The sequence below is a fragment of the Vicugna pacos genome, chromosome 6, assembly GCF_048564905.1.
Source record: "Vicugna pacos chromosome 6, VicPac4, whole genome shotgun sequence".
Classification (NCBI taxonomy): Eukaryota; Metazoa; Chordata; class Mammalia; order Artiodactyla; family Camelidae; genus Vicugna; species Vicugna pacos.
Window position 1 is genome coordinate 53,118,958 of NC_132992.1, and position 20,657 is coordinate 53,139,614.

The following is a 20,657-nucleotide window of genomic DNA, read 5'->3' on the forward strand; positions in this document are numbered from 1 at the left end:
CTATGAAGAAAAGGCCTCACCCTTGGCCTATGAAACTGTCCTGAGGAGGTGAGTTCTGGCAGCCATCAAGACACAAGAGGAAGTGTAGACAGTGCTGCTCTTTGAGAAAAAAGAATTGAGAATGTTCTACATGCAAAGCCTGTCAGAGCTCAAAGACATTAGAGAGCCGGACTGATGAGAAGGACTTACTTTATCTTCAAGCTCCAGTCTGAGGCGACACAAGTCCCTGTGATGCTGCTCTTTCATCTGTTCAATGACCAGCTCCGCCTCGATGCTCATATTCAATGGATTGCATTCTTCAGAACCAAGCCCTGAAAACACATGGGATCTGTTGACCCTGCAGCAGGCTTTTTCAGTAACACAACTGGCATCTGAGGAAGGACATCCAGTTTAATGAAGGGATGATTTTTAGCCTAAATTGCTACAGATGGGATCTACTAGGAAACAACAGAAGCCAAGAGACGTCTCCTGTTTTCAAGCATTAGGGAAGAACAAGAAAAAAATGAAGGTGAATAGATTCTTTCGTGTACAGACAGTGTAATAAACCTTAATGGAATCTGACAGAACAGTGGAATTGCTGTTTAAACGTGACCTCCTCCTAATGAAAATGCTGCAGAGTGAGGTAGTTCACTCAAACCAACCAGCCATCCAGCAAATACTGAATGACAAATTAGCAGAGGAACAACGTGGCAGGAGAATGAATGGCCAGCATACTTGCTAAACACCTTGAGGTGTTAACTTCAAGGGTCAAGATATCCAAACCACCACTCCACATTACAGAAGACTGAATACTGTAATATTATTTTTCTGTAGTACAGGTGGGGCCTCATCCTAAATTACCAGCTAACATTTTTAAAGAACAGGGCGTAAGTTATGAACCTGGATATAGGCAGTTTGGGTGGAAAATTCTCAAGTCATTCATATGAGTTCACTTCAGCAACTGCCTGTGATGGTGAGAAGGACACTGAAATGTGAAGCACAGGCTGAGGGCTGAGCTAGGCATAACCACTTTGTCTGTGTACTAACCCTACGTAGAGACCTTTCATAGGGAGGTACACAGGCAGATGCCAGAAACAGCACAAGTCTAGCATCTGGAACTGACAGTCCTGCTTCGGGCTTTCTCTTCAAGTATCATGACATATCCTCAACTGAGAAGTGATGCCTGGGGCGTAAACCACCCCAAGGTGGAACAGCCTCACGTACCCACGAGAACTCCCTTGGCCATCTGTGGAAAAGCCCAGAAAAGCTTCTGAGGTTTAGCATATCGGTTGGGCTCCATCCTTATACCACAGTAAGGCTACAGAGTACAGACTCAGAATCAGAGGGCAGGTGTTCAGGCCTCTTCCTGTCCCCTCCCTAGTCCCTTATTCTAGAATAAACAAGTGAGGAGAAGAATAAACAACGCTTGTAAGAACCTGTTCTCCTGTTCCCAGTAGCAGTGGGGAGAACTATTTATAACAGAAGAATTTAGTATAAACCCTTTCTGAAATTGAAACTCAGCACAGTGGAGTCCTTCCTGTAGGACAGCAGGAGGGAGGGAAAGAGCTGATAATGAATGTAGGAGGGTTCCCAAACAATCCAGCCTGCCAACCTTGCTACTCAAAATCCTCCTCAAAGGCACAGGCAACCAACATTTGTTTATCTTATTTGTTGTTTTGCAGACATTTAGCACAGCCAGCAGAAGAATATCAAACTCTGGTTTCTGGCTGGCTCAGTCTCTAAAATACTGTCACACCAGTTAGACACTCTTTTAGAAAGGGAGGATTCAGTAGTAGCTCAACCACTGAATTCTAACACTCCCAAGGCCTGGATCCTCAGATCTGTGGCCAGCTTTTCGTTTTAATGAAGCAAATATCCTTGTGGTTTGATTTTTCCATTTCTTTGTTGATGCATTTCAAAATCAGATGGAATTATTCTCATAAAGACTTGAAGGAGAAATGAAAAAAACAGACCACAAGTGAAATAGCTCAAGAAAATAGCATTGCCAGTCTCTCTCTCTTTTTTCTTTTCTTTTTTTTTTTTTTGGTTGCCGATGTTTTGCAATTTTTCATTCAACCATGGTTCTAAAAACAAAAGTCAAAGGCAGAGACTGAAAAGACAGCGCCTGAATGGTTTACCCTGGTCAGGCTCGATGCAACTACTGTTAATATCAAGTTCTTCTGACAGCGAGTTCTTCAAGGGAAGTCTGAACACTTTGCCTTGCGTACGATATTCTTCTAGTTCAGACTGGAGTTCATCTACCTGGTCTTGTAATACCTGGAGTTTAAAAACCAACACAAGTCTTAGGTGTAATGTCCAAAACACAAGCGATAAAAGAAAAAAACAGATAAACTGTACATCATCAAAATTAAAAACTTTTGTGCCTCAAATGATCCCATCAAGAAAGTAAAAAGACAACCTGCAGAATGAGAGAAAAGCTTTTGCAAATTTTATATCCGATAAGGTACTTGTATGTAGAATATATAAAGAACTATTACAACTCAATAACAAAAGGACAAAGAACACATTTAAATATTAAGCAACGGATATGAATAGACACTATTCCAAAGAAGATATACCAACAGGCGCATAAAAAGATACTCAATGTTATTAGCCATCAGGGAAATGCAAATCAAACCCACCATGAGATACCACTTCATACCCACTAGGACGGCTAAAATAAAGAAGACATACAATTAACAACTGTTGGCAAGGATGTGGAGGAAACTGGAATTCTCATACTGGAGGGAATGTAAAACGGTGGAAAACATCTTGGAAAAAACTGAGCAGTTCCTCAAAAGGTTAAACATATGGTGATCATACGACCCGGCAATTCCACTCATAGGTATAAAACCAAGAGGAGTGAAAGAATATGTCCACACAAAGCCTTGCTTACAAGTATTCACAGCAGCATTATTCATAATACTCAAAACAACCCAAATGTCCATCAGCTAACGAATGGGTAAATAAAATGCGGTACAGCTGTATAATGGAGTATTGCTCAGCAGATGAAGGAAATGAAGTACTGATACCTGCTGCAATGTGGATGAGCCTTGAGAACATTATGCTACGTGAAAGAAAGCAGGCACAAAGGACCACACACTATGTAATTCCATTTATAAGCAACATAAAGAATAGGCAAAACCAAAGGACAGCAAATAGATTATCAGTTGCCTAGGGCTGGGGGTCCCGGGAGAGATTACAGCATGGTGGAATGGGAGTTTTCTTTCTGGGATATGAAAATGTTCTCCAATTTATCATGGTAATGGTTGCACAATTCTGTGGATATCCTAAAAGAGATTGACTTGTACACCTTACGTGGGTGAATTATATGGTTATGAAAAGCTGTAAAAAAAAAATAAGCAAGTGGATGAATTTGGGGGATTTTGGAGGTAGAGCTGACAGATTTTTACCGATGAAATAATTAAAGGCATATAAGAAAACACCTCTGCCCAATTAGAGCCAAGAGCCAAAACTTATTTCTAAGAGTGGCATAAACGTTTCACTTCTTTTCTCAAAATGTGCATGTCTATTTCCTGAGAAGGCAGGCTCTGAGCAACCTCATAGGGAGGTGGTTGCTTCCCTCAGTTTTGCACAAGTACAATGTTCATCTCCAGCAGTCAGAACTCAATTATGCTTACCTTGTTAAAATAGACAAGTGTTTGCGGTTTAAGAAAAAAAAAAAAAACCAAAATCCGAAGTTCCTGAGCTTAGGAGAGTTATTTTTTAAAAAACTCAAAGATTCCTGTTATTTTTAAGGATGTTTTTATGTCTTCTGGTAGGAATTTATAATGAGTTACTACTTACAGACTTGACTGGTTTCTACTCTATTTGCATTTTATAAAGTAAGGAATGTATTCAGGGAAAAAACCCACAAGACAAAAGCAAATTATATCAGATTAGGTCTGCACTGTTTGCTCAGGAAAGGCTAGCCCATCATCATGCCCACATTTTCCTTCTCTTGGAATAAAACTTTATTTCCCTCTAATTACTAGCAATTTCTGACCCAGATAAAGCAGACTCAAGTGCACTTTGCATGATATTTCAGGGTACTAGGTAATAATATTAATAGCTAGCACTTGGGTTAAGTGTTTTTCGTGTCCCAGGCTCTGTTCTAAGGACTCTACTATATTTACTCATTGAGTCTCCACAACAACCCTACTTGGTGGGAACTCTTATTCTTGCCAGGAATTGAGCCACCCACAGATTAGGTGACGTGCTCAGGGTCACGCACACAGTAAATGGTGAAGAAGCATTTGAACCCAGGCACCCCTCCACTGGCTGAGTTCTCGTCAGGCACTCACCCTGCACTGCTGCTCATACTCATTTCTCATCTGTGTCAGCCTTTCTTCTTGCAAAAAGAATTCAGCACTGCTGGGATCAAGGTCACCAAACTAGAAGAGGAAAAGGGCAGAGTTGTCATTTTTCCCAAGTGTCCTTCTTTGACCTGTAACATACCAAAGGCCCCAGTTTCTGGTGTTCAACCAGTCTCCTGAGTATGAAAGGAATGTGACATTTAAGCAGAAACACCACCAGCTGGATGATGGGAGAACATTCTAGAGTGATGTACTCAACTAAAGCAGAGATTGCCTCTCAGCGCCATGCAGTGCTTCCCTCATAACTAACCTACTAAATGACGGCTGCAGAAGCGACAGCTTCCTTCAGGCATGTAAATAACTGTCATAGAAGTTTTCTTGGTGGCCTCGCTTCCGCTCTTTTGAGTAAACTACACTTTCAGGCTACATATCAGGAAATTAAATTTAAACAGATTTACCTTTTCTGCCAAAACGTTTTCCAAATTTCGCTGAAGTTTGTTTGTCAGAGTCTCGTACTCTGCCAACTTTTCAGCATTTTCCAGAAGCTCATTTTCTAGACGACTGTTTTCCTGAAGAAATTTGGGGAAATTAAGCGGGCACAATTAAAACTAATCAAACTGTTGTACCACTGTATGTCATGCATAAATCAGTGTTCTAGACTGAGACAACGTGTTCATCTTGAAAGTTTCAGTAGATTAGAGCAGACAAAAGCAAGTATTAAAAAACTGATATTTATCTTATGACATCAAAGTTTGCCTTCTTTTTTTTGATCCTATAGAATCATACTGTCCAACAGTAGCCACCAGCAGTCACATGTAGATACTGAACACTTGAAATATATATAATACAAACTAAGATGTGCTGTAAGTCTAAAATACTCACCAGAATTTGAATAGTACAAAAATGTAAGATAGCTCAATAATAATTTTTGTATATTAATTACATGGCAAAATGATAATGTTTTGGTGGGAGGATACAGCTCAGTGGTAGAATGTGTGCTTAGCATGCATGAGGTCCTGGGTTCAATCCCCAGTACCTCCATTTAAATAATAAATAAACAAACATGCCTAATTACCTCCCCCTCCCAATTTTTTTTAATGATAATGTTTTGGAGATATTAAATAAAATGATTCAAAATTAAATTCATCTGTTTCTTTTTAGTTTTTAATGTGGCTATTTGAAAATTTGAGATTACGTACATGGCTTGCATTATATTTCTATTAAATAGCACTATAGTAAAAAGTTTAAAGACATGAAGAACATTCTCAATAGATGGTCAAATGAAAGAAAACTGGTTGCAGAATACCTTGTTCATCTGACAGCAGAAGAGAGCTCAAAAAGTATAAAACAGAATAGCTTTCGCAATTTTCATTTAGTGATGATGCAGATATGGTTTATATTTAATTTACAGTTTTATTTTGGTTTTTAGATGTAAAAGCTACACATACAGGTTTTTATAATTTGTATGTTTAAATTATAATAAAATAACACCAACTGAAGTCCACAAAATGTGTTTTTCTACGTATACAAAATACTTTTTAGATATCCACCCACATTTGTTAAAAATATAAAACCACACGGATGTGCCATTTGACATATTTTCTATTCCAGTGCTAAAGGCTGATTGGAAGAACATTATTTTCAAAGTACATTTTGCCAAAAGAACATAGAGCCAGTATATTTTTAATACATTCCTGTTCACACCCTCACACAGTAACATGGAGTGAAAAAGAATGTGCTTGAAGCGTTTTTTAAAAATACTACCTTCCCCCAAAATGCCAATTCGACAGCTCTGATCTTTCAAAATATGCCTAAATTGAGATGCTAAAACCATCAGGAGCAGTTGCTGTGTATCGGGCCTGTGCTGGTGCTCTGGAAGCTGACAGATCAGATTCTGTTGCTGACCACAGGGAACACACAGTCGGGACCATGGCAGGGAGACAGACACAGATACAGTGATCTATGATGTAATAGAAAATGTGCTGTCTTCAGGCAAGAAAAAGGTAAGTGTAATGGGAACGAAAACATAATTTGGCCTGCAGAGTGGAGAACGCAGTGAAGGAGCATAAAACCCATTGAGGAACTGAGAGAGCTGACGGCAGGTGCAGCAGGACTGGGGGCGTGGCGCTGGGGGTCGCTGCCGGCAGGGCCTGAGGTCAGAAAGGTATGAGGATCAGCCCCCCTCTCAGGGCCCTTCGGTGCTGCCATGTTGCACTTTTCCAAAAAGCATGACTGTCAGTGTTCTCTAGTAAGGTAAGTCTGGTGGCCAGAGGGAGGTTGGACAGATGGAAGAAAGGGTGCACAAAAGTCAGCTGAGAAATCGTGAATTCCGAACCTATTAGAGGCTATGGAAACGGAGAGACGGGATAAATCTGAGAAGCACTTCAGGTCATCACAGGCCCCAGAAACTGATCGCTGAGGATGACCGAGGACTTTAGCTTCTGTGACTTACAGCACAGGGTGGTGATGTAGATTAGGGAGAAAATTCAGGAGAGGAAGCAGTGTAATGGTTAGGGAGTAAGAATTAGCCAAGTTTGTGATGTGTGGAGTTTCAGGAACCTTTTATAATCTCAGCAGGAGTGAATATTCTCTATGTACTGATTACCTTCCAGACACTGTGTAAGTAGCATCTCACTTTATCTCCCTATCAATGCTAAGGGTATTATGATGGTGCCTATTCTGTACATCAGGAAACAGGTCTGATCAAGGTTTTCCAGTAAATAGTGGTATCCAGACTGGAACCAGGCAGTCCTGAGTCCAAACCAGCCTCAACCCCTCACTTCAGATGACACTGCACCACCTGGTGTCTCAGAGTCCAGTAAGGAGAAGGATTACTTCCTTTACTGAGGCACAGGAAAGGAGAGGAGGATGTACAAGGGAAAAGGTACATTTAGAAGCAGAGAAACAAAGCTGATGGCCTCTGCGTGGCAGGAAATAAAGCCATCTGCTAAGAATGAGGAGGGGAGAGGGCAGGGAAGGGAAAGAGCATCAACCAGATGCCAAACAGCCCTCAGGACCCAGTGCAACTTCAGGGAGTGAGAACATGATACAGCGCTGGCAAACCAGCCTGGACACCCTGCAATCTTGATCACATTGGGGGGCCTACCACATCTGGGTCATGACCCAGCTGGGCAGACCTATGGGGAATCTTTGGATGGAGCCCTGTGCAACCCTGTCTTCTTACAGAGCCACGCTTTTCCATGTGGTTCTCCCAGCAGGGACACAGACCACAGAACCAATAGGATAGTTACCTTTGTTTTTTTTTTAAGGTTGTTTTTATTAAAAACAGCTACATATGGATGTGTCTCACTTATTTTTGGGGGGGAGAGGGAAGGTAATTAGGTTTATTTATTTTTAGAGGGGACTGAATACAGCACCTTGTGCACGCTAAGCATGCGCTCTGCCACTTGAGCTGTACCCTCCTCCCCGACAGTTACCTTTAAAGAGAGGGCCAGGCGGTCCCGGATGTAGTTCTCCTCTGTTTTTGCCTTTTCAATTTCCTGCTCGAGTTCCACACGCTGCTTGCCCACCTGTTGCAGGATCTGCTCTCTCTCCTTTCGGAGCTCATTCTTCAAGGCTGCTATTCGCTCCTTGTACTCTTCATCCAGTTTCCTGTGAGGAGGGAAGACTGAGAAGCTGCCATCAAATCCCTCAGAGGTCCCCATGTGGATGCGCCAAAAATGGAAACACAGAGTCACAGAGATGGGAGGCTCCTGCTTTCCTTTAGGCCTGGCCACACCTAACTCCCCCCCCCCGCCAGGTGCGGCCAGGCTGGTAGGAGAGGAGGGGCCTGGGCCCACCAGTCGCACCTGAGGTTGTACTCGTTCCGCCGCTCTATGGCCGCGTGGTGATCGTCCACCTCGGAGGCCATTAGAGACTTGAGCTTCTCGGCTTTGTCCAGATCTGACCGTAGCTTCTCTTTTTCTCTGACCACTTGATCAACTCGCTCTCTAGAGTCAGAAATAAACTAAGTCTGAGGGAAGCTGTTTCTAAGCAACAGGCAGACCCAAAAAAGCTCTCATCTGGCTTGCTTCAATACGAAACAAAACCAAGACAACCCAAACCCTTCCAAACCACAGAGACATTCCACGGCCCTCTTCAGAAGCCTCCACGCAAATCTCAGCTCTTCCTCATTTTCACAGAAGTGAGATAAGAGGAGATTAGCCATATTTGTGCACAGAATGGAAGAATCTATGTCACAGAATGTGACTGACTCGCTGGACAAGCAGGAAAGGGAATGGAGCAGGTGAACCTTCTGCGCAACTCACAGCAGATGCCGGATCTCAGCCCTAAAGCTGGCCAGAGCCGCCTGGTGAATGCTGTTCTTCGTCACCAAAAGCTCATTTTCAAGAGCCAGTGTCAATTCTGTCAAATTGACATTTCCATCAAGGCTGAAATCCAAGGCCTAGAAATCAGAACAAGTTCAACAGTCACAAGTTCTATCCTCTGAAAGCAGAAATTGTCAAAGTTATACAGACTCAGAGAGCTGACTTTATAGTCTAGAAGCTGGCTGTAATCATTTCTTGAGTGATTGCTTAGGAACAATATTCAATCCAGAGCATAACTAAGCTCTCTCTAAGGAAAACATAACATGATTATTTGCATGGTTTTTTTCTTTTTAAACTATCTGGCACTGTAAATAACACAATGGTGAAACGCTAATCTTTATGACCAGAGATCAGTTAAGAAATCTCTTCTCAATAATTTAGGGGTTAAAAACATAGAAAGAAGTAACCAACACTCCTGTTTAAAGAGGGTAGGAAAAGTTACCTCTTCTCTCTGAAATCGTGTGACTAGAAGAATCATTAAGGAGAAATCAAATCAAATCACAGTTTCAAAAAAAACATGGAATTTTTCAACCCTTCCCCAATTTGTCATTTTTCTCCCATTTCAGCCAACACACCTTCAGGATCTCCTGGCTGTTCTCAATGCCCTCTTCCTGCCAGGTGTCAAGGATTCTCTCCACTGATGCATAGCCCATCCCATCATCCAGGCAGGAGAAGACCCGAAAGCCGATGGAGCCTGTCATCGCAGATGGGGCTGTGGTCCGTCGACCACTCTCATCGAAAGACTGGAAGAAGAAAGAGACTTGAGCGAGCTGAGGCATTCAAGATGATGTTGGTCAAGACCGAAACTGGTCAGTCCAGACCACAAGGAGCAGAAGGCATGTTTCTATAATTTATACTGGTAGAATAAAAAGTCCCGCAGCCCCTTTGATCTCCCTTTCCTAAGTGAGTCAAGAATGCAAAGCTTCCCAACGGTTGACCTGGCAGAGTTCCTTCATATGGATGAGATGTGTCTCTACTTAGCACCAGGGTTCTTCTGACCCACAGCTAACATTAAGGGCATAAGTCGTGGTCTTCCCACTCTATAATTTATGGTCATTTCTTAAAACCCAGCTTTTCCTTCTGCAATGGTTTAGTCTTTCCTCACTACTCTTCTTTTGCTTCTTTCTCCTTAGTATTCTTCTTCAGACAGCAGGCTAATTCATTAGAAATTATTCAGGGGGGTGGGAAGGGATAAACTGAGAGTTCTAGATTTACAGATACTAACTAATATACATAAAATAGATAAACAGCAAATTTTATACTGTATAGCACAGGGAACTATATTCAATATCTTGTAGTCACCTATGGTGAAAAAGAATATGAAAACAAATATATGTATGTTCCTATATGACTGAAGCATTGTGCTGTATACCGGAAACTGACACAACATTGTAAACTGACTATATACTTCATTTAAAAAAAAGAGGAAGAAAAAGAAATTATTTCAATGAATTTTAACTTCTACTCACAGAGAAACCACTTCCTACTTATTTCTTACCTGCATGGAGAGGTGCCTTTTCAATTGTCTATATGGGGTAGATGCTGACTGTGTAAGGGATTTTCCATTTTTGAACAAGCCATAGAAAAAATCTTCTACACTCATTGTACCATCAGGATCAAGATTATGGAAGACTTCTTCAAACATCTAGAAAAGGAAAACCATATATTTTAACTATTTCATTCAAAAAAACACAAGGCCAGGGTGGGGAGGGTATAGCTCAAGTGTTAGAGTGCATGCTTAGCATGCATGAGGTCCTGGGTTCCATCCCCAGTATCTCCTCTAAAAATAAAAAGAAATAAATAAACTTAATTATCCCCTCCCCACCCCCTAAAAAACCCACAAGGCCCAAAGTACACTTCCGGCCAATACAAATTGGCACCACTCTTGATCCCAGGACTCCAGAAATAAAACATATCCCTTTGTTCTCATTTCATTGCATTTATTTTCCTTTCTAATAACATGTCCTTTCCCCTCATACAAACTACATGAAAGTTCATTTTCAGCATCTTCATAATTGTATGCAATTTAGCAATTTACTGTTTCCTCTTTTGTGTATACTCTTAAAACAGGTCATCCTTCACATTCCTACACGTTATTCTTGCGAATTAAAAAAGTGCTTAAAAATATAAAGCTAGAGCTTCGCAGTGTTGTAACAACAGAAAATAGCTGGACATTCATTAAGCCATTAAATTGTGGTGAAGCCACATGATATTTTGCTTACACTGAATTTTGGAAATTGGCGTGTTAGCACAGCAGAAGTGGGTCTGGGCCAGACTGCAGTGATCTAAGAGTTCGGGTCTGAAACCCACGGCTTGAGGTTTAGAACATTACTTGGAACAACACAGTGTGTTTGGGGTTTTTACTCCTTTTAATGCTTTAGCACAGGAGAAATGAAGCCTGGAGAGGAAGGATTTCATGTGTGTGCAATAGAAGGGTTCCAAGAGATGTGAAGAGAATTTTGCCTGACTACTTTGTACCCTCTGATAGTAGTCAAGTAGTCCTTATCATATAACTGGGGAAGGGGAGACTAGACTACAGTCCCCTCCAGGGCTTGCCTAGGAGGTGGTTTGTTCCCTAGCTCAACAGAGGAATGGAAAAGGGAATAGAGCAGCATGAATCACAGACACCACAAAGCATCCTCACAGATTCCTCTTTATTTTGGGGGCTAAAATTTTTCTGTAAGAACACGCCCCCAATGTACGAAACAAATCATCCTGTTAAAATGCAGGCTCTGATATAGTGAAATCTGGGGTGGAGCCTGAGATTCTGCATTTCTAACAAGCTCTCAAGTGATGCCCAGTTTGCTGAGTAGCAAAGAATAGCATAAGCAACAAACTTACTCTTGTTGCTTTAGAGCCTACAATTGGGTCCATTCTAACAAAGGCCTCTTTGTAACAAATCCTCGAATTTTCAAAATCCATTTCATAAGTCTGGACTATTGCTAGGATTCCTGTGATCTCGTAATTGTTGATTTTATCCTTCATCTAAGTGCTTGAGGCATTTCTTTATCTTGAGTGCTTTTTGTCCAATTCATATCCAATAGGAAACATCTGTCTCTATTCCTTTTACACCACTTCCTCTGGAGAGGACTCTGAAACAAGAAAACCATGCTAAAGAGTGTAAATCTTTGGAAGAAGCAGCAGTTCCTAATAGAGAGTCATATGGGGAGACAGATGGAAAGGTATTTTGGGCAAAATTCTGAGGTTACCGAGCTCCCTTAGCTTCTCTGTCTCATTCTCATCAAACAGAAGAACACTTTCTCAGAGGACCAGGCTTTCAGGACTGTCCAACCAGAAGTCACAGTAAATCCCAAGTGTGCTGACTGAAGTTAACTGGCATATTTTGGCGCTAACCTTTGCTCCACACTGGTCAGCCTTCTGACTTTGGCCAAGTCAATGCACAGCTTCCCGGCTGCCTGAACACCTATCACCTGATCCAACGTGGTGGAGCAAGAGGGTCCTGCCAGTTACTGCACAAGGGCAAGTGGGCAAGTGGTGAATAAAAGGATGTGGACTCTGAAGAGGGTAGATGGGCAGAGGCTAGGCTGGAAAGAATGAAGGTTAAATGAGCAACTGGGCACCCCCTGCAGCCTGTGCAGGAGCCAAATCTAGAACCCTGAGGACATCCTTACTCCCCAAGACCAGCCGGATATTTAGATGGTTGATTTCCCAACGTGTAAGCTGGAAAATAGCGCACTGGTGTAGGGATCACAAACCCAAACACCCAGAGGGGCCAGGGAGGTGAAGTAAATAAATGAGGCAGGATGGTCTTGAGACACTGCAACGTCGTGTCTTTTAAAGCAGTAAAGTAGTACCTTTTAACTGCACACACGAGTGCATGCCCTGTCCAAGGGGGCTAGCCACTTCCCATTGCCAGCAAAATGGAGCCAAATCTTATGATTTTTAGAAAAATCTCCCGTTTTTAAAAAAGTAGAGCAAAAGGTTTAGTTTTTAAACATTAGGTAGGCCAAGCAGCCTTAGGGTCATATTTGGCATCTAGGATGAGAGTGTGCCGTCCCTGCCCTACGGTTGTCATTGCTTCTAGAAAGCCGAGAACTGGTTTCAGGCAAAAGACAGTGAATCCAGTTTCCTTTCCTGGTGATGGCAACAAGCAGCAGTGACTTTACTTCCTTCATCTATAAAAAGAGGGGTGACTAAATCTAAAGCTGCTTTCAGTTGTATGATTCCAGGATTCCAAGCTGTATGTTGATGAGATCATCTTGAACTTGCAGCTCCGCTGTGGTCTCGAGCTAGTAATACAGAGGACTATGGTATTTCATGATTTGAGAGGGGAGGAAAAACACCAAGTAAAAGCTGCGTTCAATAAGCAATCCTTTACTCTTCGTCAGATCGGAGGGAGACAAATGTGCTGCTTCTATTCCCAGGTCTGGAAACTCCACCACAGAAGAAAATTCCACTCCCCACAAACGGCTACAGTTTATTCCAAGAATTGTCCTTAGATAAATAATCCAAGTTTGTGCAATATTTCTTGGCAAAAACAACCCGAGGTTCTGCATACTGCACTGGTTTATAATTTAGGAGGATGAATTTAATTTTATGACTCAACAACCACCACTGGAAAATAAATGACCACCGAGCCATTAAAAGGTAGTCAGAGGGTGTGTCACATATATAAGGGAGAAGGAGGGAAAGAACTTTCCTGCAAGTGAGGCTATGTAGAAGCTTTTGATAATAAATCTTTCTGGTTTACGAGAATAATACCGTTTATCCCCTGAGCAAGCAGAAAACATGGTTTCAAATAGCATAATAATCAAAGATTCCCAAAGCTACAACTGTAGCCCTAACCTCTAAGTGACCCCCCCATCCTTATTTTCAGCTCTGTGAAAGACAGATGTTGGAATTACGTACAGGCTTACATTTCATGGTTGTTCATTCACCCAGTCCTGCCACTCCCCTCAATTTTTCAGGAAACGTGAAGCTAAGAATTTTGCCAAGCAAGAGTCTTTTGGGGACTCCTTCAAGACTCTTCTATTGTATATTTTCAAAACCACCAACCTACCCTTTTCCATTTCCTCATGACCAGATGAGTGTGATGGCTCCTGGCTGGTCTCCTAATCCAGGGCTCTCTCTATACCAGTGTATACCCCATAAAAGCAGCTTCAGACCACCCTCAGCAAGGAAGTCTTTCCTATATATTACTTCATCTGCTGAAGACACCAGAGATGATATGGAGACCTTCTCTCCAAAAAACTAAGCTTATCACCCTGGCCTTCAAAATATTACCCCAACTCAAACCTCCTAAACTCCCTGCGTAATCCTTCCTCCACACCTTTCCCAGCTTTTGCTCTGTGAACGCTGCATCTACAAATATACTGACATCATGGCTACACTGAGCCCGTGTCTGGTAATAATGTGGGGTAATGTGCTTAGCACAGTGAGGGGCACAGTGTGGGTTCAGTAAATGTCAGCTATTGTCAGTTTTTTCTTTTCCACAACACAACATGAGCTCCTCGGGGAAAGAATCTTCATGGCTGACTTCCCAGGAAAAAAAAAAAAGAGAAAGGAGTTTCTGTAACATGCTGCAGGAAACCAAAATATGGCTGTTTCTAGCCTGTGGCCAATTTAGCTTTTACCGTGATTATTATTCCTGAATAAAAATACTATGCAAAGCTTACCTCTCCATCGACATTCTGCAAACCATACTGCTCGCAGATGGAGACTAGCTTCTTTCGGTTTAGGTGACCATCGCGGGTGATCCCCAAGTCTTCACAAACCTCCTGCAGTTTCTCTTCTATCCAGTCTTGGGGAGGGGAAGACCCACTCTGGGAGGCATTCAAATCATCTGGGTTCCAAAATCTTAACTGGCCTAAAATAAAAGCATATATTGTGTTGTCCCTAAAGGAATTGCAAAGAGAGAGAGCCTATTCGCAAAGAAAAATGTGTTTTGGAAAATAAATGCTACAGGAAAAAGACTATAAATGCTGATTTGATTTTGATTTGATTTGATCTTGAAGTTCAATGACATGGAACCCCTGGTTCTTAGGGTGCACCCAGGGCCAACAGGCACTTTTTTGTTCACCAGCAGTCATACCTGTGTAAGAACCAGCATCTCCTGTGCAGTCAGGCCAAGGTCCTAGGCTTGTTTCATTCCAAATAAAAACATGCACAGGCTCAGGTTTTGGTGTGATTGGAAGAGAAAGCTGGTTGAGAGCCACTCTAAAGAGCTTTACATGCCCCACCTCAACTACAGCTACCAGACTTTATCATCTCCACTTTCTTTCTAGTTTAAGCACTAGAACTGCTTTCACTGAAAAGGAAATAATTTCCTGATAAATATCATAAAATTATTATCAAAGTCTCAAGATTAGCCTGTCTGCAAATCTTTACACATACAAATATTTCGACCTACAAGCAGCGCAATGTGGAAGAATAAATGGCTGCAAGCTGCCAGTTACTAATCATCTGTATATTAAAGACAGGTTCTATTTGAAGATTTAAGGATCAAACTACTTATTTAAAAATCAAAACGTATTTATCTTCTATTAAAAAGAAAAAGAAAAGAAGTTCTCACTTCTCGTTAAAATTTCCACTTAACATATTAGAGATTCTGTGAAGTCATTACTTAAACATGAGCTGATCACTGGCACAATTTTGTGTGCCTCGAAGAACCTTGGAGGACTGAGAAGAGCAGTCAGTGCTACCCCTACTATTTATGGAAGAAATCAAGTCCGTTACTGCTGTGCTTTTACAGGATAGAGACGTAGAGAACATGTAGTTACACTTAAGTAGAGTTAAACCCAGGGTAGGCTGTGAAGCGGGCTGAGGTTTTTGTCAGCTGAACCACAGTGCCACCTGCTGGCCAAAAAGTCAATATGGTTTGATGCTTAAATTCTATTATCAAACTTGTCAAGGGATGCATTTTAATAGTAATTTAAAATTTAGTTTAGGCCTGTTCATAGATTAACGTGAAAATCTACATAAGAGAGTAATTAACCTGTAAGTGAAATCTTACATCTTAGTTGCCATATCTTGCATGATGTTAAATGCTAGGATTTTAAAACCGTGAGCTATCGATCGGCAATGAATGTTTTGTTGCTGTTGTTCTTAAGGTTACTTCTGAGCTGGCCTCCCACGTGCAAGGCTGTTAGGAAGACAGCTAAGAGGTCAGGAGGCGGGTCCTTCCCGGGCAGTCCCTACCTTCTGCTTCGTACTCCTCGCTGCGCGGCGCCTTCCAGTGCTGGAGGAGGCAAGAGAGGAAGATTAGTGTGCTTTACGACTAGGCCCGTTGTTCCAAAGCCAGATCACTCTCTGGCTCTCGAGTCATCGTCTGAGTGAGTCACGTGACACGGGACCCTCCAATGCTTTCATCCCGGCGGACTCTCCTCAGTCAACCAGCCCATGGAGAGAGAGGAGGCTCCTGAGAAACACCACACAGCCCCCAGCAGCATCTCACCAAGGATTTGCCTTTCACATTTGTGAGGTGACACCACTAAATCAACAGCAAAACCTATCACAATCAGTAAAACCGAGCCAACGCAAATATTCAGAGTCCATCGGCCGACAAGGGTCTGTACACATGCATTTATGAATTTGTTCTTCAGTAAATGTTTATTGAGTGCAAGGTATTATGCTCCATCTTTGGAATACAGCTATGAACAGGACAAGAGTATTTCTTGCCTCAAGAAGTTTCTATGCTAATGAAGATATGCAGACAAGAAAACAGGAAGGACAATAGTGTAGAGTATTAAGTGCTACTGTCAGGGAGTTCAAGAAAGGGAACCTAACAGGTACCTTCAGCCTGGGGAGTTCAGGGTAGACTTCCTGAGAGAAGCAAGGTCTGAGACCCGAGGGATCAGCTGCAGACAGCCAGGTGAAAAGAAAAGAGCAGCTACTATTTGCTGATGCATTAGACAAGAATGAGCCTGGTGTGTCTGCGGCTCAGTGAGGAGACAGAGATGCGCCCCAAAACAGGTAGGCTGGAAAGCTGAAGTTAAATAAAATGTACATTACCAGTAAGTAACTACGTTAAAAGCAGTGAAACTGATCCAAACTGGGTCATCTTGCCCCTTTATCGTGCTGCGTTACTGCTGGGTCTTTTCCAAGCCGCAGCATACAGGTGTAGACTAGGTAGTGCACAAAAGCACCCAGCACAGGGCACAACCAAAATCCAGCCCTTGCTCCACGGGCCAGGAATGGCACAGACCTGCTTCCAACCAGTGGCAACAAATAGGTCCGCAGTGGCCTTTGGCCTCACCGGCGAGCCTCCTAATCAGCCCTGTTGGGAGGTTCTACGACCACGGCCGGCAACACCTGTTGAGAAAAGGTGTGTCCCCCTTTCGAAACACGCTGCTGACTCAGCAAAGATCCAACTTTAGGAATGAAGCTGCCTTTGATAAATAACCAACCCATTCTCTCTGGTGGCTTGAACTGTGCAAGGTGAACTGATTTCTTAGACTCCTGAAAGGAACTCAACAGGAAAATATGTCTAACTGACTCCCATCCCCAGAGCCCGGATTCCTCATGGCAGTGTGCCCCCTAAAATTCTTAGATTCAATGTTGACTTGTTGAACTTGATGGGAACTGAAGTCCTTTCAGGCAACCTAAGTACCTCTATTTCGTTCCTCTCCACACTCACTTCTGCTAGTCCTCCCTTCTTACCTGAAGTCTACCAGGATTTCACAACTCCGTATTTCACTCAGAAAGATACTGAAGATGGCACCAGTTCAAAGAGTTCGCCAAAATCTGCCACACTAACCTGAAACCCCAAACTGACAGTGCTGAGATAAATTATTCTTGTCATAGAGAAGACATCAAAAGGCTGTAATTCAAAATATATCAGCTCAGCACAACTCATTCAGATTACAGCGGAAAGTCACCAGTGTGCCTGGTATACCTGTGAAAACTGAATCAGGGCACAGTGTGATGTTTGCTTTGTTTGTGATCATAATTTTATCAGCACGTTTTCCACGTAAAGACAAATCTCAAGCCTGGTGGATGGATGAGGTGTGGTCAGGGTGGGGAGGGAGCAATGGAGCAAATAGCCTTCTATAGATTTTCTCACACTATTTTTCTGGCCAGAATTCAGTTGTTTTCATTTAAAACGTTTTAAGTCACTAAAGCCCCACTAATAAAAGCATCCTGCCTGTCTGTCCCTCTATGTTTATTTCCTCATCCAACAGAGCAAATGATCTAAATGCTTATACTACTTTAGCACCCAAAATGGTTAAAATTCATTATTCAGCATACAAGTTGGAAACACCCTAAAATGAAATCCATTCAGTCCACCTAAAACCAATAAAATAGGTTTCTATGATCTAAGAACCACTGGCCAAAATGCACCTACCAAATCACAAGCAGGAAGTGTTTTTTTTTTTACAGCACAAACTGACAGGAGAAAGGGCAGGGGCGTAAGTATCACTGGACAAGCCCCTGCTGGGGTACACAGTTGGAAAAATGCACGTGCACACACACACACAACTTCAAAAGGTCCTAAAGCAACAAGGTGTGTTTCTTGCTACATAATAGTTCTTACACTTCTTACATTTGCTCGCTTCTCCATTCATTTGAAAATAGGGAGCAATTAATTAGTTCAGAGGAGCAAGAGGCTTCAATATACTGTTTCCAACACCTCATGAATCTATGCTCCTGCGTGCATATATTTGATTCACTCCCCAGGACAGTCCTTCCCTGCTTCCTCCTTCCCTGATTCTCACCCCTAATTAACAAGAGGTTGAGGGTGGGAGCCAGACTGCCTGGGTCTGAATTCTGGGTTACCAGCTGGGTTGGGCTTGGACAGGTTTCTCAACCTCTTTTGCCTCAGCTTCTCCATCTATAAAATGGGAATAAAGTAATCCATGTTTCACAGAGCTGGGTAAAATACTTAGAATCGTGCCAGCACCTAATAAGCACTACAAAATTTATTACTATTTTTGGCATATGTTTATGTAGTACATATTAAATCTATATTTGCAGAGATTTTTCTGTTACCATGTTTAAACTTACAGCATTAATTTGAGTGGCCCTGGGGAGGTATCAGTTATTTATGTAAATCTGTAGGAAAAATACCAAGTCTCCAGCAGGTAAGCAAAGAACGCAAACAGACAATTTTCATAAGAGGCAACACGATTAAACAAATAGGGGGAAAGTTTCACCTCAACAGCAATCAAAGAAGTATCAGTTAAAACCAACGAAGCATTTCGTTCCCATTAAATTAGCAAAGTACTTCAGATATGACTCCTATCGTCAATAAGGCTTTGATTTAAAATAGACCTGGTTATGTGTTACGGGCAGCAATGTAAAGAAAACTGGCTTTATGTATCAAAAGCCATGAAAATATTCATACTCATTAACCCAAATTCATATGATTTCTGATGGCAATAAGATCAAAGAAAGAAAAAAGCGTATGTGAAAGTATGTACATTTAGCATATTTTGTAGAAGTAGTGAAAACAATTTAAATATTCAACAATGGGGCATAAAGTATAATGATACAACATAATGTAGCCATTAGAAGTATAATTATAAAACTATGTAGGAGCATAGAAAGACATCGTATGAAATGTTAAATGAAAGATCACAACAAAAATGCTACCTACACTATGACTACCTCTGGAAAAAAATGTTTATACAACTGGAGAAAGACTAGAAGGAAACAGAGATAATAAAAATAGACATATTTGGCTGGGGGAATCTGGGAAACAATTTTATTTCCTTCATTGTTATAAAGTTGTTTATACCATATAAACAGATATGCTTCACTATTTATTTTGCCTACCTGCCCTCAAATTCTTAGTATGTGAATACCCTGTGACCCCGGTGGTCCCCTTGGGATGTACCACTCTGAGAGGCGGCACTGTGGCCTGGGATGGACAAGACTGAGGGGGACACCCAGGTGCTGTCAGGAGGATGAGAGCTGCTGGTGCCAGTATCTCCTAACTTAGCAGAGTGTGGAAAGATCAGGGACATCTGTCCAAGACCCGCCTCGGGGACTGTGACCACGACCATCCAAAGAGGCATTCTTCAGACAGCCTAACCCAGCAGCATCAAGGACAGCACAGCCTTCCAACCCCCAGGAAGCAGGGCAGCTTGAGGGATTTCACACAGACCCTTAGGGCAAGTGGTAAGGGGTACCTTGTTTTAAAACCTCCAAGGGTAACAACTCAAGCATTTCTCCAGGGCCCTGTGTGAGGTGCACAGATCCAGCTGAGACCAGCTCTGCTAGAAGGAGAAGCAAGGTTATGCTAATGGCTACATCTTCATTCCAAGACCACTTCAACTGGAGACTGAGTTTGCCATCCAGATATATCTCCCCAGTCTCTACCAAGGGCCTGTTCCTTTAATAAGGGGAGGTAAGCACATGGCGGCTGAATGCTTATTATTAACCTGCAATTTCAGGGGTGGAGAGTTGGGGGGTGGGTGGGGGCAGATTCAATTCATTCACAGCTCATTTATTTTCATTCTCACTGCTGGGAGCCAATGGTTCCAATTAAAAAGCAGGAGGAGGAGGGAGAGGCAGGTTAGAAGGTTGGGGGGATTAGATCATTCGGCTACTGGACCACCACCAATAAAAGGAGGCATCATTCTGGAGCAGGTCGTCTAACTGCTGAGGGTGCCCAGTGCAGTGAAAGCCCCACAGGTGGCCTCTAGACAGGCCAGCTGTGAGCACTGGAAGGAGGCACTCACGAGCATCTCCGGAGAAGGGGGGGAGCACGCCGGGGACAACTGCTGGGATGTGCGCTCCATACCCTTTCATGAAAAAGGGTTTTCAGTTTCTTTCCTTGAAATCTTATGTAGCCTCTCACTGGAGAAAGAATAGATACTAGTAAATGTTAAAAAAAAATCATCCTGTGGGATGCCAGCTACTCTTGACTCTGTAGGCAAAATGGTAGCGTGCATGAGCACAAGGGTCGGGCAGAGATTGTTGGGGGTAAGCCTGGCCCTGTCACTTTGTGTGACCCCTCGGCACCTTACTTCATCTGCACAGTGGGGATGACCGCCTGAGGGGCCATGGAGGTGTGTGCCGGGCTTCTAGGAAATGTTAGCTCTTGCTGTTATTTCAGCCAAGAACACTGATG

At 42.4% G+C, this 20,657-nt stretch overlaps 1 protein-coding gene across 7 annotated transcripts in view; it reads right to left on the minus strand.

The window, feature by feature from the left end:
- Positions 1–20,657, minus strand: part of NIN (ninein) — a 93,260-nt gene that overhangs the window by 33,772 nt on the left and 38,831 nt on the right. For all 7 annotated transcript variants that reach the window (XM_072963031.1, XM_072963037.1, XM_072963035.1 and 4 more), the window contains 11 exons: positions 15,782–15,821; positions 14,260–14,450; positions 10,122–10,268; positions 9,199–9,366; positions 8,564–8,700; positions 8,105–8,245; positions 7,733–7,907; positions 4,754–4,864; positions 4,284–4,373; positions 2,118–2,256; positions 190–311 (listed from right to left, as the gene is read on the minus strand). In XM_072963031.1, the coding sequence (XP_072819132.1) occupies positions 190–311; positions 2,118–2,256; positions 4,284–4,373; positions 4,754–4,864; positions 7,733–7,907; positions 8,105–8,245; positions 8,564–8,700; positions 9,199–9,366; positions 10,122–10,268; positions 14,260–14,450; positions 15,782–15,821 (1,461 nt within the window). The remainder of the gene's footprint in view (positions 1–189; positions 312–2,117; positions 2,257–4,283; positions 4,374–4,753; positions 4,865–7,732; positions 7,908–8,104; positions 8,246–8,563; positions 8,701–9,198; positions 9,367–10,121; positions 10,269–14,259; positions 14,451–15,781; positions 15,822–20,657) is intronic.